Source organism: Zingiber officinale, chromosome 2A (assembly GCF_018446385.1).
Source record: "Zingiber officinale cultivar Zhangliang chromosome 2A, Zo_v1.1, whole genome shotgun sequence".
Lineage (NCBI taxonomy): Eukaryota > Viridiplantae > Streptophyta > Magnoliopsida > Zingiberales > Zingiberaceae > Zingiber > Zingiber officinale.
Window position 1 is genome coordinate 171,724,879 of NC_055988.1, and position 17,189 is coordinate 171,742,067.

At 36.9% G+C, this 17,189-nt stretch overlaps 1 protein-coding gene across 1 annotated transcript; it reads right to left on the minus strand.

The window, feature by feature from the left end:
* Positions 1-949: 949 nt before the first annotated feature.
* LOC122044270 (probable LRR receptor-like serine/threonine-protein kinase At1g05700) lies at positions 950-16,613 on the minus strand. The gene is made up of 18 exons (XM_042604786.1): positions 16,065-16,613; positions 15,826-15,990; positions 15,258-15,758; positions 14,798-14,828; positions 13,316-13,498; positions 6,366-6,883; positions 6,134-6,295; positions 5,304-5,821; positions 4,860-4,998; positions 4,684-4,755; positions 4,394-4,465; positions 4,236-4,316; positions 3,805-3,971; positions 3,453-3,700; positions 3,002-3,128; positions 2,495-2,563; positions 2,204-2,393; positions 950-1,587 (listed from the first exon to the last, which is right to left on the minus strand). The coding sequence occupies exons 1-18, from the start codon at positions 16,568-16,570 to the stop codon at positions 1,227-1,229; spliced, it is 4,110 nt and encodes a 1,369-aa protein (XP_042460720.1). The 5' UTR covers positions 16,571-16,613; the 3' UTR covers positions 950-1,226.
* Between the last annotated feature and the right edge of the window lie 576 nt (positions 16,614-17,189).

Here is a 17,189-nt window from a genome sequence, read left to right on the forward strand (position 1 = left end):
TGTTGTACTTTTTGAAGAATCTTGAGAAATATATTTTGTATGGAGTTTATCATATTTTAAATGAAATATATTAATTTTCAAGTTTTCTTATTAAACTTATTCAGATTGTATGTTAGTATATTTTTTTTTCCTATAGAGGTCTCATTTTTCTTTTCGCCCAAGGGCCCCGAAAAGTCAAGGCCGACCCTGCTTAGACACAAGAATTAAATACAACAGGACCTAACTGAATTTGGTTGACTACATCAAAACTACCCCAAGTACTTACAAAACCTAGTAACTTGGTGAAGCAAGAAGCAAATCATGGTCGTTAGAAGTAGTGCAGAAGTTGAGTTTAGAGCACTAGCCTAAGGTATTTGCTAAGGGATATGGCTAAAGCGGCTATTAAATGATTTCAAAGTTGAGATGTCATGCCCTACTCAAATCTTATGCAACAACCAACCAATCAGCTATCACAATTGTCAAGAATCCTATCCATCGTGATCATACCAAACATGTGGAGATTGATCAACATTTCATTAGCGAGAAAATTGAAGATAAGCCAATTACCCTTAACTACATGCCATCAGAGTATCAAGCAGTTGACATCCTTACCAAGGCCTTGTTAAGACCTAATCTAAGTGAGATGAATATGATCCTTGGGTACCGCATAGATTGAGGGAAAGTGTGATGAACCAATTAAGGTGATTGATGTAGATTTATTACAGATTTATTGTACAAATTTATTACAAATTTGATTATTATAGATTTCATTTGATATTATATAATTAAAAGATTTGATTTGATAATAGCATTAGGATATAGTATATGATTTCAATTACTTAAATATGAGTATGTAATTTGTATATATAAAAGGAGGCAAGGTTATTGAAATAAAAGTGAAGTTTTACGGAGAAAACCCACAAACATTAATGCCAACTATTGAGGAATTTGTATATTAACAGAAGGAGCAAGAGGGAATATTTTTTGTGACAAAGGTAACATTGTGAAAATACAAGATGCTTGTTCTAAGATGAAATGGACGAACATACCAAAGTTTTTGCCATGTAATAACATGGCAAAACGATACACAGGAATGAATTTGAAGAAAATGACATTTTTGAACCTTAACAACCAATGGGAAAAGTCGAGCAAACCCTTGTTTATCTTATCATTGGTCCGGAAATCCCAGTCATTCTAGACACTCTTGTCTCAAGAGGAGCACTGTCCAGGCTCACATCGCTTACTTCTCAGTATGGATTCTCTCTGCATGTGACTGTGTTTGTATAATGAATGTTCTCTAGTTCTAAGCTCTCTTTCAACTGCATCACAACTTCTGTCATGTTTGGTCGTTGTTGGGACCTTTGTGTCGTGCATTTCAATGCGATGTCAGCACACTTCCAGACACTATTTATGTCATACTCCCCTTCCAGTCTAGGATCTACAACATCCTCAATGTTTCCTCTATCAAGCCTTTGGAGCACCCATTGGACTAGGTGTACATTTTTTGTACCTGGAACTATTGGAGGTAGCCCAGTGATCAATTCCAAAAGAACCACTCCATAGCTATACACGTCACTTTTCTCACTAAGCTGGGAGGTATTGTAATACCTAACAAGCGACATGACAGATTTTTAATCATAAATTTAGCACAAAAACAAATGTAGTATGAAAGCTCAAAGACTCTTTAGTTAAAGTTGCTTGTTTCATTGTTAGGATAATCACTAGTTCAGAAGATTAGTTGTGGAGACATGACTGGATATGGCCATGGAATTTCACAATGTGCATATGCTTATTGTTATTGGACAAAACAGATCTACAATCTAAAACAAGCAAGATATATGATTTTAACTTTGAGTGATGATCCAAATACCACATGCTACTGGCATATTAATCTTAAAACTCATGATTCATCTTAATTTAACTTGATTTATTTCTATTAATCTATTTCTTCATATTTGTTTGCCTACTTATTGTTACAACAACTAATGTTTTTAGTGGTTGCATTTCATTTCTAGATAGAAAAAACATGTACATTATGAGCCAAGCCTTCTTTCCTTCATTTAAAAAAAAAATACTATACTAAATAGTCCAAGCACACAGAGATGGATAGTTATATAAATCATAGGTCTCAAAGTGAGAACTTTTGAATTCCTTGGATACTATCCTTCTACTAGGTAGAGATGCTTGCTTGAAACAACTAAATAAATGAAAAACAGTGACATACTCAGGATCAAGGTATCCAGGAGTTCCCACCACTACAGTGGATATATGACTATTCACCTCACTTAGAAAAGCTTTCGAAAGCCCAAAATCCGCTATCTTAGCTTCCAGAGTTTCACTCAAAAGGATATTTCCCGACTTCACATCTCTATGAACTAATGGCGGTTTGCATCCTTTTTGTAAATACTCTAGCCCTGCAGTACAATTTAATAGATGAAACAAGATGATCTCAGATGAATGGTCTCAAGATCAGGCAAGGGGATTTTGATACTTGACAGTTCACATTATTCCAAACCTTGTGCAGCGTCAATTGCCATATGAAGACGTTGTCTCCAGCTTAAAGCCCTAGCATTGTTTGCCCTGCCTGCATCATGTCAAATTAACAAGCCATCAGCATTCAACAATAGGTTAAAACAATAAGTTAAATGAAGTAAAAATTGCTTTGTATAAGTAATAGCACCATTATTCTGTTGGTCAGTAATGCCTGGAAAAACATTGTAAGATAAATAAAAGCAATTTTAGACATCATCATTCTCCCTATGGTACTCTCAGTTGCATTCCAGTTGCATAAAACTATAATTCAATTTTATAAGTAAACTTTACTTGTACACTGCAACAATCAAATAAGAACACACATGTTAGATTAAGTCAACCATGTTTTGACAGGAGAATAAATCTTTAAATAGTTAGATTGTAAGTTTGAATCTAATTTTTGTCACCTGATTGTCATGCAAGTTATAAAGCAAGTGATATTATGAAAGGAACCAACTATTAGATAATGATATTAAATGTAGTTCCAAACCTCGCAGATGATCTTGTAGTGTTCCTTGAGACATAAACTCATAGACAAGCCCCAAATGTTTTACTTCATTGCAATAGCCGACCAAAGAAACTAAATTCCGATGATGAACCTTAGTCAAGTGTCGGGCCTGGAAAAATACAACCAGTGATATTTACAAACTAGAAACATCTATCAAACTAAATTAAAGAAACAGAAGTTATGGGACAGTTAATGTTCTATAGAGTCTAACCAGTCATGGATAGGACAATTGTTCAAGAAAATTAATACTACAATTATAAAAGAATAATAAAATTTTGTCAGCTCCTGAAAATGTTTTGTAAAATATTCAAGTTTATATATTCGTTGCCCCTCCCCGTCTTTAGTTACACAAAATCTCCTAAAGGATTCAAATTCAACAACCATCTCCAAACAAATAAATTCACCCATCCACGTATGTATGACATTTATTTACCTCGGCAAGAAACTCTTTAGTTCCTTGTGATGATGATTGTGATAGCATTTTGACCGCAACTTGAGTACCGTCTTCCAAACGTCCATAGAAAACAGACCCAAATCCTCCTTCGCCTAGGATCTTTTGAAAGTTATTGGTGATGTTCTCTAATTCCGTGTATGTGAATTGGCGATTCTCAAGCTGCAATGCATTATCTGTTTGCTTTAGGAAACCATTCTGTAGATCCACTGAGTTGGCTATGCTCGAACCTTTCAAGTTTCAAATAAAGAATAAGATTGTTAAATGCATGTTAGAAAATAAATAACGGTCTACTATTACTAAACAACTGCGGAGTTTTTCACTAAAATCTCACCTAGTGTTTTCCTCACTCTCCAAACTATGGCTATCAGCGCAAGAAGTATTAACACTGGAACTATACAAAGAATCACGACCACTGGTGGTGATATTTTCTTCTTTTTTGGTGCAGGCATCACATTGCACGATGTACCATTGTTACAAAGATGTGGATTCCCATCCAGTCTGCATGAGATTATAAACTTGCTTGATGGCTAAAGATATGTATGAAGTTATGAAGAATTTCTAGCCAAAAAAGGAAAGAAACAAGTTACTTCAAGGACAAATGGAACAAACTTTAATGCTAAATTATTACCCAAAGTTTAAACAGATAAACTCCTAATATTTCTTGGCTCCATGCCTAGATCTCTTTAATGATCAAGCGAGACGTTTCATATTATGAATCATTAAAGAAAAATGGAAGGATCTAAACTTAAATGTAACACAAACCTTAAGGTAAGTAATCCATTTTGTGACATTTCAAGGAGGCTCGAAGGAACTGATCCATTTAACTGGTTGCTTGTCAAATCACTGCAAGCAATCATGAAAAATTAAACCATTATCTACCTTTTCAATAAAGTGAAAAAAGGATTAAGAACTATGCTTACAGTAGTTTAAGAGAACTTAAGTTTGCGAGAACACTAGGTATTGGCCCTGTTAAATTGTTGTAAGACAAGTCCCTAAAAAAAGTGATTAAAGAACAATTGTTAGCTGATAATTCCTTCCAAGGCATTCCTTTGTACAAGGCTCTAAAATGTAGCATGGTTTCGCAACAAATGCTTGCATGGCTCTAAAATGGCCAGGCATTGACCCCGGCAATTCAAGACTGCTAATGACGGTTTGCCATATTCAATGAATACTAAAAGGGAAAAAAATAGCAAGCAATGAGTAGCCTTACAAGTATTGGAGTGCACTAAGACTGGCAACAAATTTGGTTATTTCCCCGGTCAGCCCACTTGAAGATAGGTTCCTGCAGAACAATAGTGACTAATAAGAATATTAAATAATTTCCAAACGGTTCGTCCTGGTATTTCATGATTAATAGTTGGAGTTAGATGAACTTGTAGAACTCACAAAGTAGTGACTCTTGGAGAATTTGACAAGATATAAGTACAATTTAGTCCATCCCAAACAAAAGCATTAGGCGAACATGGATCTCCCATCCAATTCCTCTGGATCCGATACCGCTCCTTGATTGTTGTCATGGCATCAACTGTAAAAAAAGGAGAAAAAATAATTAATAAAATGTAAGCTAATGTCATTGCTCAGAAGAAGAAAAATAGAAAACAAACTAAATTTGAACATCTCAAGATAAAGGTTTAAGCTTTTCGTGGGCATCTAAAGCTACATTCTTCACGCAAATGTGCACTGTTGTAAAGGTGGGAACTTCTTTTTCCCTTCCCACTCTGATTTAGCCCTTTCAGAAACATTCCATCGAGCAATTAACGGGCAAGATATTTCTCCCTGTTACACTGCAACAGAGGGGGGGGGGGGGGGGGAACGAAAGCGGCTACATACCATCTCCAGCATCCGAGGGCACGGAGGTGTTGCTCATGGTCGTGTAGAGCTCGAAGGCATTGAGGATGGGCGGGAGAGTGGAGTTGCTGAGAGCCTCGAGGGAGATGTTATAGGTGGGGGACGAAAGGAGGGGCACGAGGCTGTAGACGAAGCCCGAGTAGAGGTAAGGGGGGGTTACTATTTCCGGCAGCCACCGTAATCCATTCGCGTAGATGTTGAACTGCCGCGATTGATCGGTGCCGGAGAGATCTGCGATCTCGGATATGTGGAGGATGGGAAAGAACTGGTTGACGACGCCCGGGGAGGGATGCCATGTGATGACGATGCTGGAGGAATCGATAGGGTTGACGGCGGTCTGCATGACGACGGAAGGAGCTTGGAAGAAGTCCTCGGATAAGTTTTCGACGGTTGAGTCGGTGGAGGCGTCGTTCCATTTCATCTGCGTAGAGCTCAGTAGCAACCACACCCGATCGAGCGGATCGTCCGGATACCTAGACAAGGAACCGCCAAGCTCATTTTACCAGTTGAGTCCAAAATAAATAAATACATTACTTAAAGAGCTTTTATAATTATTAATTAGAAAATTATACTCGATATATCTGTGACACTAAATATTTTCAGAAAGTTCACATTTTGGGGGGGGGGAAATATTGGATTAGAAATGAATCCACCAAACTAAACTACTTCGAAATCGATGATTTTTTCATTAAAATCGAATAAATAGAAGCGATATAGAATCCATTAATAATCCAAATAACTATTTTTTTAATCTTAAAAGCATTTTTTTTTAAAAAAAAATCATAAAACAAGACTTGTCCTATTTTTTTAACCTGATGTAGTCAAACTCCTCTCCCATGTTCCACCGGCCGAACAGCACCAGACTCCGTGACTCGTTCGCCGCCGGATAGAGTCTGTCCTTCAACGGCCGCAAGTCAATCCCGGAGATGAACGGCGTCCCCGTGCCGGTGTTCACCAGGCACGCCGACAAGTACCTAAAAGAAACAGATCACATTTGATGATTGTTCATTCAATAATTCTCTGCTTTTACGAATTGAATTATACCCGGCGGTGGCCACCGTGATGGTCTCCGTCCAGTAGAATGGCTCCGCAGTGGTCACGTTCACCCTGTCCCAGTAGTTGACGCCGAGGTGGAGGTCGAAGGACTGCGGCTGGCTGTTGAGCCCGTCGTAGTTGCCGTAGTAGAACCACGCCCGGAGGAGGTACTTGGACCCTCGCACCACCACCGGTGACCGGATGGTGTAGCAGTTGCGGGTGCCGTTGGGGAAGGCACGGAGGGTGCGGAACCGCGGGGCCTTGAAGTCTCCCACGTAGGCAACGGAGATGTTGTGGTTGACGCCGGTGTCGATGAAGCCGGTGTCGGAGACGTAAGAGATGTTGGTGAGGGGGTCGACGTAGGACGAACTGGGCTCGATGCCGCAGTCGATGGAGAGGAAACCGAGGGCTTCGGTGGACTGAGAGCGAACTCCGGCGGAGGCCATGGAGAAGGCGAGGAGGAACGACCACCAAAATATGGAATCCATCTTCTTCTTCCGGTTTGCGATCGCCATGGGATAGCAGAGCTTCTCGCATTAATGCGCGTTTTATACACCATTTTGGTATCTTGAGAATTTTCATTTCACTTCCCATTGTTTATCTTGTTACAAAAGAGTCCCTAACCTCTAAATTCAGCAAATCTGCACACCCTTAAGTTTCCAATTTTTATGACACTGTTTCCAATTTTTGAAGCTAATCGATGATTCTATAAAAAAATTTTATAGTTTGACTATAAGGATAAATTAAAAAATATTAATGATATATTGATTTTAATTTAAAATGATTTAAAATTTTTTAGATCCGTTAATTAATTTTTAGATGAAATTGGATGATGAACTTACAGTGAAAAGTTTAGATCTTCTGTCTTCATTTTTTTCTGTCCTCGTGTCCCACTGTCGATCGGACGGATCAGATTAAATCTGAAGGATGATTTGCACATCACGAGGATACTGTACATATTTTAAAGATGTAAATTATCCTTCAAATTTAATCTGATTCATCCGATTAATAATAGAACATGAGAAAAAAAAAATTGGAGATAAAGGATCTGAAATATTACAGCGAGACAGTATAATTTGGATATCTGATAAGCACATTTGCATGGAGTTGACTTTGTACAACGTCACGCCCACCCTTTGACTTTAAAGTCGTCGCTGTATAAGTTATAATAAGTGGAGCGCTTCTCCTCCCTTCCAGTTTTACCAAAATTTTGGGCTCGTCACCTCCGGATTCATCAAATGGCCCAAAAATTATTCATCAAGAATCATTTAAAACTCCAAATTGAATTGTCAGCCAATTAGATATCATCGATTATTGGCAGTTGGGAGGTGGCCATGTACTACTCATCACGTCGTGAACACCCAAGTGTTGTCTGGAAATATATGATTTTTAATGAATATTTTTAAGTTAAATATTAGTTTGACATTATTTCGATAACATAATTTTACATCCAACTGAAATATTTCTGTCTCTGGCATTTGGTGTCAAACTGAAAACTAACTCAAATCCAATTTCGTAAAGTTCATTAATAATCAATTAATATCGGGGACGCTGGGCGAGCATAATCACGCCATTAATAATTAATTAATAATTTTGTTTCAATTTTTTCAATGTTAAATTCTTTTCTTGCCTTTGCTCAATGACTAGTCAAACTTAATATGCTAAGACTTTACGATGTACAAGATCAACTTTGACGGTTGGAAATTCATCATAAACTTTCCATTGATCAATATCAGGTCAATTTTGACATATCGGAAATTTATTATTTTTAATCCTTTGACCTGTTTGAACTTCTTATCTTATGTCTAACATCCGATCAGTCATGACATGTTAGGACTTCCCTTTTATCTAACATCCAATCATCATCTTGACTTGTGACACCGAACATGATAACGATTATCTTACGGGCTGACGAGAAGGGGATTAAAGGAGAAGACAAGAAAAGAAACCCCAAAAATAAAAAAAAAATCCATAGTTCTTTAGGTTTTATCAAAAAAAAAAAACTTTATTTAATATGAGAATAATCCCTCAAATAGCTAAACATACCACTTATATAGGTAAACCATATATACCTGGCATATCCAAAATACCCTAAATACTATAAAAAGAGAAATTACTAAGAATAGTAAAAAAAAAAAAAAAAAGACATCCAGTGGCTTCGAAAAAGTATTAAACGATATTTTTCGACCCGCAAGTTGGCAGTTATGCATTACACCCAGTAACAAATAATGCAGATCTCTAAAAGAGTTAAGCGTGTGTGTAAACAGAGCCTCAATCCGATATCCAAATAAAAAATTATGACCATTTGAAGATTGGATCCTCCTATGTTGGTCCTACATCAACTTGTAAAGACTTCTAACATCCAACCGACCTTAACCTACCAAAAGTTTCCGCTTGCCAACTCTCTATTGAACATTCGACTACCAAATATTCGATCAACCACTAATTCACTTGAACTTTTTCACCATTAAGTATCTAATCAAATTTGATCTACTTGATATCTTACTCAATCCAACTAACATATTGATAAAATATTGAAACTCAGCTTGAACAAATTTGAACTTAACCGACCTAATTAACTTTGACAAGAGATCGATTGCACTAATAATTTTTCTAAATATCTTGACCGTATAAACCAAGACTCGAAGGTCAACCCATTCAAACCCAAGATTTGTGTTTGAAAACACTAGCTTCTACAAGTCTCAATTTTTGAATTTGAATAATCTTATATATCAAATATGCTAAAATAAAGTATTAATGACGATCAGCTACACATAACATTATTGCCAAGGACGAAGGAACTTGTATCTTAACACAAGAGCAAGGTATCGGGGTTAAATTAAAGTCCTATATTAGTAAGATTTTATAAAGATCACGAGTTTAAAAGGATGTAAGATATCTTTATTGGCATGAGACCTTTTGAGGAGAGCCCAAAAATAAAGTCATGAGGACTTAGGCCCAAAGTGGGCAATATCATGTCATTGTGGAGATACGTGAATATCCTTTGAGCACAACAAATGATATCAGAATCATGATCCAGATCAGATGCTATGTGGGGTAACCTTGAATGAAGTTGAGGGTGGGCCCAAGGTAGGTCAGGGTGACCGGATGGCTCAGAGCGGGTCAGGGTGACCGGATACGAATGCTTGCGGGGAGGCTTAGAGCGGATCAGGGTGACCGAATGCTCGCGGAGAGACTCAAACCATGAGAGTAATTGTGTTCCTTCGTTTGAGGGGAGGATTGTTGAGGTTCAATTAAAGTCTTACATTGGAAAGATTTGATAAAGATCATGAGTTTAAAAAGATGTAAGATATCTCCATTGATATAAGACCTTTTAAGGAGAGCACAAGAGCAAAGCCATGAGAGTTTAGGCCCAAAGTGGACAATATTATATCATTGTGGAGATATGTAAACATCCTTTGGGAACAACACAAGAAAAATAGAGAATTTTTTATGTAACAAAGAAATTACATTGTCAAAATACAAGGCTTGTTTCAAGATGAAATGGAAGAGCATACAATAGTTGTTTACCATATAAAATAACAGTATCATCTAGACTCCACCAAATACTATTTTCGTTCACAATAATAATAACATTTTAAAAAGCTACACAAATGTGTTGGTGTAGTTAGCATCAATGGTCAAACTCATATTTTAATGAATGATAAATGGATTAAAGTTAGGTATCTTATTTATCTAATATTTTTACCAAGTGTATAGAAATTAATGAGTTTAGAGGACTTGACATCAAACTAAAGTTCAGTTAGGTCTGAGGACCTAATAACTACATGAAGTCTAGATATGTCAAGGTATGACCTGATATCTAGAAAGAAGTCTAGCTAGGATTGCAGGACCTGACAGCTAACCGAAGTCCAATTGGGTCTGCTGACTTAACAACTAGTAAGAAGATCTGGTAAATTAAGAGGCAAGTCAAGTGAGTGTAAATGATAAATATAGATAAATAGCGGAAGGTTCTTGAAAAAACTATGCATACTTAAAAATTGTTTGATTTTTTTAATAATTTTTTAAAATTTCATTTTATGTTTTGAACTATAAAGTCTAAAAAGGGATATTCTTATTTCAAATATTAATTTTGCAAATAGATGCTTGAGCTTATGTTTTTAAAATTGATAATGTTTTGCTTTCTACTTATTCCTTATACTTTACTTGTTTTGGATGAATGTCAAATAAGGAGAGTAGTGATGGGTTTAAAATAAGAAAAATTATAACACAAAATTAAACAATACTTAAGAGAATAATTAAACATCATGCTTACTATTATTTTCCCCTTAAACATTATTAATGTTGTTATTTTTTTATTATTTTTCTAACTTTAACTTGGATTGTCATTACATCAAAAGGGAGGGATTATTAGTATACTCAACACTAATAATTAAAATCGGGTGTTTTGACATATGACAAGTGGTTAAAGTTAGTTGTTGTGTTCTAAGTTGTTTACCAAGTGTGTATGACTAAAAGACTTGATGAAACCTAACACCAGGTTGAAGTCCAATTAGATCTGGAGGACCTGATAATTGATAGAAAGTGTAGATAAGTTGATATTTGATAGGAAATCCAGTTGGGTCTGCAGAACATGATAACTAATCGAAGTCCAAATGGTTCATCTAGTAGAAAGATATGGTGGATCAAGATATCAGAGTCAAGTAAGTATGCAAATGGTAATTGGAGATAAGCACTAGAGAAGAGAGATCCAGTGAGGACGAGTCCCGATGGGATTATAGGTGCTAGTCCAACTTAGATATATTTTAAAGATCTATGTTGAGATACAAACTCTGTGTTAGATTTTGATTTTGGTATGACAGGATCTAACTCATAAATATATATAAACTATTCATACATATATTTTTCTAACTCTGCTTGTTGAGACATACACATATGTTCAAATCCTACACGTATTGCCACTGACAAACCATGATTATGAGTCCAGAGTCAAAAGATATGACCTCCGGAAGATTATTATCTTGAACAGCGATTAGAGGCACCTCAAGTGAATGAAGTGAATCAAATCGAATCAAACCGAACCAAATCGGACCAGTCTGAGTGCCCAGAGATGGATGAAGTTTCAGAGATAAAGCTTTGATGAGGCACAAACACATTAGAGGTCCAGGCGCTCAGATTGAGTACAAGTGGCCATATATGGATAAGTCGGCGAAATCCCAAGATGAGATAAGTCTCGTTGAAGGTGCCCAGGGTGATTCAGGCACCTAGAAGAGGCTTATAAAAGAACCTTCATTTAGCTGTCACAATACAACTTCAATACAAGCAATTATAATCCTTCTGCTGCGCCGATCACATGCAAGCTACTTTCTTGCGACGCTGTGACATCAACTTCAAACTTCGACTTCCATTTACTACGGAGTGGTATATTTTAATTTAAGTTATAATTATTTATTATTTTTTATTGAGTAGAGGAAGTATATGATTGTTACACTTCCTTCAATCATTTGTGCTCGATTCTCTCTTTCGACGGATCCGGAAAAGATTTTTAGTGGATTGTCCATCGATAAAGTCCAAGGGAACGTGGATTTTGGAATTGGAGTTGTCGAAGTCTCCGAACCACTTGTGTTTATATTCCTTTTTGTCTTCTGCTCTATTTTTAATTCCATTGCGCACTCATATTTCTTAAAACCGAAAAAGAGAAAATTTAAAACACATGATTCATTCTCCCTCTCACATGCATTGATTTTACATGTGGTATCAGAATCAGATGACTTTGAATTGATATAGTAAGAACCGAAATCTTATTCTTAGACATCTTCATTATTTGCATAATTTTTACTATTTAAATATCCCTATATGTAAATTTTGTAAATTTACATTTTCATTACACATTTTTCTCACACATAAAATATCTTGTCACACTTTTAAAACACCTTTTAGATTAAGTCGTCTACTAGTTTTTCTTTCTTTTTTTTTTTTTGTTTTTTTCTTTTGGAAACATTTGTTGTAGTGTTTTAAAGATATCTAAGTCACACTAATTTTGCTACAATTTCATAAAACTAAAAAATTGTTTTTCTTTGTTGCATTTAAACTCTGATAAACATATTTGATTGAGATGTGAAGAGGCAAACAGACTACTTGATAATAAATCTGAAATCTATTTGTTTAAATCCTGCAATGCCTGTCAAACTCTTAACCAGTGTTTTTAAAATCGGACCAGAGTAAAAGCATATTTTTTTCTGTAACAAATAGATGACATAATCCAAGATGAAATGGAAGAACATGGATTTGGATTTAATTTTTATTAGATGGGCTAATATGTTAGCAACATAATTTATCATTGTAAACAAATCCATTAAATTATGTTATAATCACAACTTTATAATATTGAATATGGAATTATATGTATAAAATTCATTAACATGTTAGCTAGCCCTGCCACTGTTAACATTAATTCGTACCTACCGGTTTTGGACCCTATAAATATATATATCTGAATGTGGTCCCGTAGGAGAGGTAATTGCTATCTTGTTTTTTTTTTTGGATCAAAATTTTGAATCTCTCTCATCCTCCTGTGTGTTGGGATTCAAGTGTAAACTGAATTTGCCCCCACGGGCGGGATCAACCGGTTATGACATGGATTCTTGCAGCATGAGTCGAGAGGTCGAGGGTCTGCGGCAGCAAATGCGATAACATCAATATCTGTCCGTGCTAAACACCTGAGACCACCATGTCATAGCCGGACCCGTATTCACCGTGATTTACTCCCTCTCATACTTGTGGGGCCGAGTTGAGGGGGCCGCTAGGTTGGCGGTTCCAACCTTTTTGCAGCATAAGTGTAAACTGAATTTGACCCCGTGGGTCATCCGAAATGATATGGGGTGGAAGTTGCTGTAATGAGGTCATCGGGTCGAAACTCAATGACAACGGAGGAATAAATCTCCTATCCCTGTATCCCACCCGATCCGTCCCATGTTAGCTCGAGTGCTGCGATTTACCTCCCTCACAATGACCGTGGGTCCGGTCGGTGGGGGCTCTGGGGGCCAGGGTTTCGCCTTTTGCTGCAAAGTGTGAACTGAATTTGCTCTCACGGGTTGAATCAGCTGATTAGGTGCCTGCAGCTTGTCAATAAAATCGTAGGGTCGAAGGTCGCCAGTTGCACTCGAGGATAAAACCCTGGTCTGTTGTGCCAAAAATTCCTTCGACCCTCAGTCATTTATCCTGCCCAGTATTAACCGTGATTTATTTCCTCTAGAATTTTATGGGACTATGATCAGAGGACTGCTAAAGTGACGATTCCACCGTTTACCAAGTGTGAACTGAATTTATTATTTTCTTTTAATGCTTCCGTTTTCGCACCACTTCAGCCGACGAGAAGTTCCTGAATGGACGGAAGGGTTCAACAGGCCAGACCACTATATGTCACAAAGAACCGAAATCTTATTCTTAGACATCTTCATTATTTGCATAACTTATTCTATTTAAATATCCTTATAATGCAAATTTTGTAGATTAACATTTTTCATGGCACATCTTTCTCACACATAAAATTTCTTGTCACACTTTTCAAAATACCTTTTAGATTAATTTATATGCAGTCTCTAATAAAAATAAAATTTTATATACCATTTCTAGTCAAATATAATAGAAACTAATTTATCTAATTACTTCTAATATTTTTAGATATAAAAAAATTAAAAATAAATATAATTCTTTTTAAATTCAACACATTAAATTAGAATATAATACATTTTCTATCAAATTGAATACGACTCTTTTTTCAACTCAATTGAATAAAAAATATACTAAATTTTATTTAAATGATTTTTAATTGAATGAAAAATATATTAAATTTTTTTAAATGATCCGGAATTTAAGAAGAATTATATTAACTATGAAAAAAGTCGAGCTCAATTTGATAGAAAATATACTCTTTTGATAAAAAAATATACTCAATTCTAGTTTAAAGTACTAAATTTTAAAATAATTATACTTATTTTTAGACTTTTGTACCTAAAAAAAATCTGAAAAACAATTAGATAATGATATTTGAATGATGAAGTTGAAACAAATAAAATTTTACATGCAAGGAATGGAAACAAAATTTTTTAAAATTTTTTGGACATAGAAATTGCATGTAAAATTAATATTATGATTAGAAATTTTTCTCTAATTTACTATTAGATTAAGTCTTTTACTAGTCTCTCTAAATCATACTAATTTAACTACATTTCCATAAAACTAAAAAAATGTTTTTCTTTGTAACTCTGATAAATATTCAAAGTACCAAAAGTAAACCTTCTTGGTTGAGATGTGAAGAAGCAAACAGACTACTTGCAAATAAAACTGAAATCCACCCTCTTTGTTTAAATCCTGCAATACCTGTGAAACTCTTAACCAGTGTCCAGTGTTTTTAAAATCGGATCAGACTGAAAGCAATTTTTTTTTATGTAACAAAGAGATGGCATTGTGACAAATACAAGATGCTCATTCCAAGATGAAATGGAAGAACTTGGATTTAATTTTTATTAGATGCGCTAATACGTTAGCAACATAATTTATCATTGTAAACAAATCCATTAAATTTTGTTATAATCACAAATTTATAATATTGAATATGGAATTATATGTATAAAACTAATTAACATGTTAGCTAGCCCTATCACTGTTAACATTAATTCGTACCTACCGGGTTTGGACCCTATAAATATATATATCTGAATGTGGTCCCGTAGGAGAGATAATTGCTATCTCGGTTTCTTTTTGGATCAAGATTTTGGATCACTCTCATCTCACCCTACTGTGTGTTGGGATTCAAGTGTGCGGACTGAATTTATTATTTTCTTTTAATGCTTCCGTTTTCGCACCTTTTTTTTTTAAAAAAAAATACATGACAAAAGATTAAATTTTCTACAGAACGTACGTTAGAAAAAAAAAAACTAATTACCATCTCCAGCATCCGAGGCCACGGAGGCGTTGCTCATGGTCCTGAAGAGCTCGAAGGCATTGAGGATGGGCGGGAGAGTGTAGCTGGTGAGAGCCTTGATGGAGATGTTATAGGTAGGGAACGAAGGGAGCGGCGCCAGGCTGTAGACGGCGGCCGAGTAGAGGTAAGGGGGGGTCATTATACCCCCCACCCACCGGAGTCCATTCACGTAGACCGTGAACTGCCGTGATAGATTGCTACCGGAGGGATCTAAGATGTCAGATATGTGGAGGATGGGGAAGAACTGGTTGACGTCGTCGCCGGCCAAGGAATCCCATTTGATGACGATGCTGGAGCCGTGGAAGGGGGTGACGGCGGTCTGCATGACGACGGAGGGAACTTGGAAGGAGTCCTGGGGAAGGTTTCGGACGGTGGAGTTGGTGGCGACGTTTTTCAACAACGGGGAGATCGACGGATTTGGAGGCCACCACCGATCGAGCGGATCGTCCGGATACCTGTACTCCAAAATAAATCGAGTAAATAAATTAAAATAATATTATTAATAAATAAATAAATAAAAACCTGATGTAGTAGTCAGACGCCACTCCCAAATTCCACCGGCAGAGCAGCACCAAACTCCGCGACTCGTTCGCCGCCGGATACAGACTGTCCTTCAGCGGCCGCAAGTCGATTGCGGAGATGAACGGCGTCCCTGTGCCGGTGTTTACCAGGCACACGGAGAAATATCTAAAAGAAAGAGATCACATTTGTTGATTGTTCATTCAATAGTTCCCTGGTTTTAACTAGTAACTGAACTATACCCTGCGGTGGCCACCGTGATGGTCTCCGTCATGTGGTGCGAGGTGGCATTGGTCACGTTCACCCCCGACCAGTAGTTGACGTCGAGGTGGAGGTCGAAGGCCAGCGGCTGGCCGTTGTTCCCGTCGTAGTTGCCGTAGACGAACCACGCCCGGAGGAGGTACTTGGACCCCCTTGCCACCGCCGGCGATCCGATGGTGTAGCAGTTGCGGGCGCCGTTGGGGAACGAGCGGAGGGTGCGGAGATGCTGGGGGGTAACGTCGGACAAGTAGGAGGCGGAGATGTTGCGGTTGACGCCGGTGTTGATGAAGCCGGCGTCGGAGACGTAGGAGATGTTGGTGACGGGGTCGACGTAGGACGAACCGGGGTTGAGGCCGCAGTCGATGGAGAGGAAGCCGAGGGCGTCGGTCGACTGAGAGCGTGCTCCGGCGGAGAGCATGGCGAAGGCGAGGAGGATCGGGCACCAAAATCTGGAATCCATTTTCTTCTTCCGGTATGCAATCGCCATGGCATAACAGAGCTGAGCAGAGTCTTGATTGTTAAGAATCTTGAACAATTTTCATTTGGCTCCCCATTGTTTCTATTGTTACGAATGAGGCCCAAACTCAAAATTTATTATTCACTTGACTTGACGCTTCACAGTCGGTCAGTCGTCGGCTGAAAAAGTTGTCAGTAGATTTTGTACGGATCCTTTGCTGCATTTAAAGTCTCATAAATGTCCAAGTAAATTTGTACGAATTGTCTAAATTTTTAAATCAGCTTTTCATCTACAAGCGATAAGTTTCTAAAATAACTAAATCATATACGATAATATACTATAGTTTCAAAATTATGAGTATATCTACTTTTGTATTTTACCGTCGTTTTCATATCAATGAGAATCGACTTATGTTTTTCCATTCAAATTAATTTTGTTTTGGTGTGTTTAAAAAATTTATCAATCAATTTCGTTCGAGTATAAATCTAAAGATTTCATAATTATATAAAATTAATTTCTATACATCCGTCACATTCTAATAAATATAAAAATACTATGAAATATTAATTTAATTTAATACAAGAGCAAATCTACTAAGAGGATGACGTCGATTGTTACCCTCGCCGATGATGGAAATGGGGGATAAGGG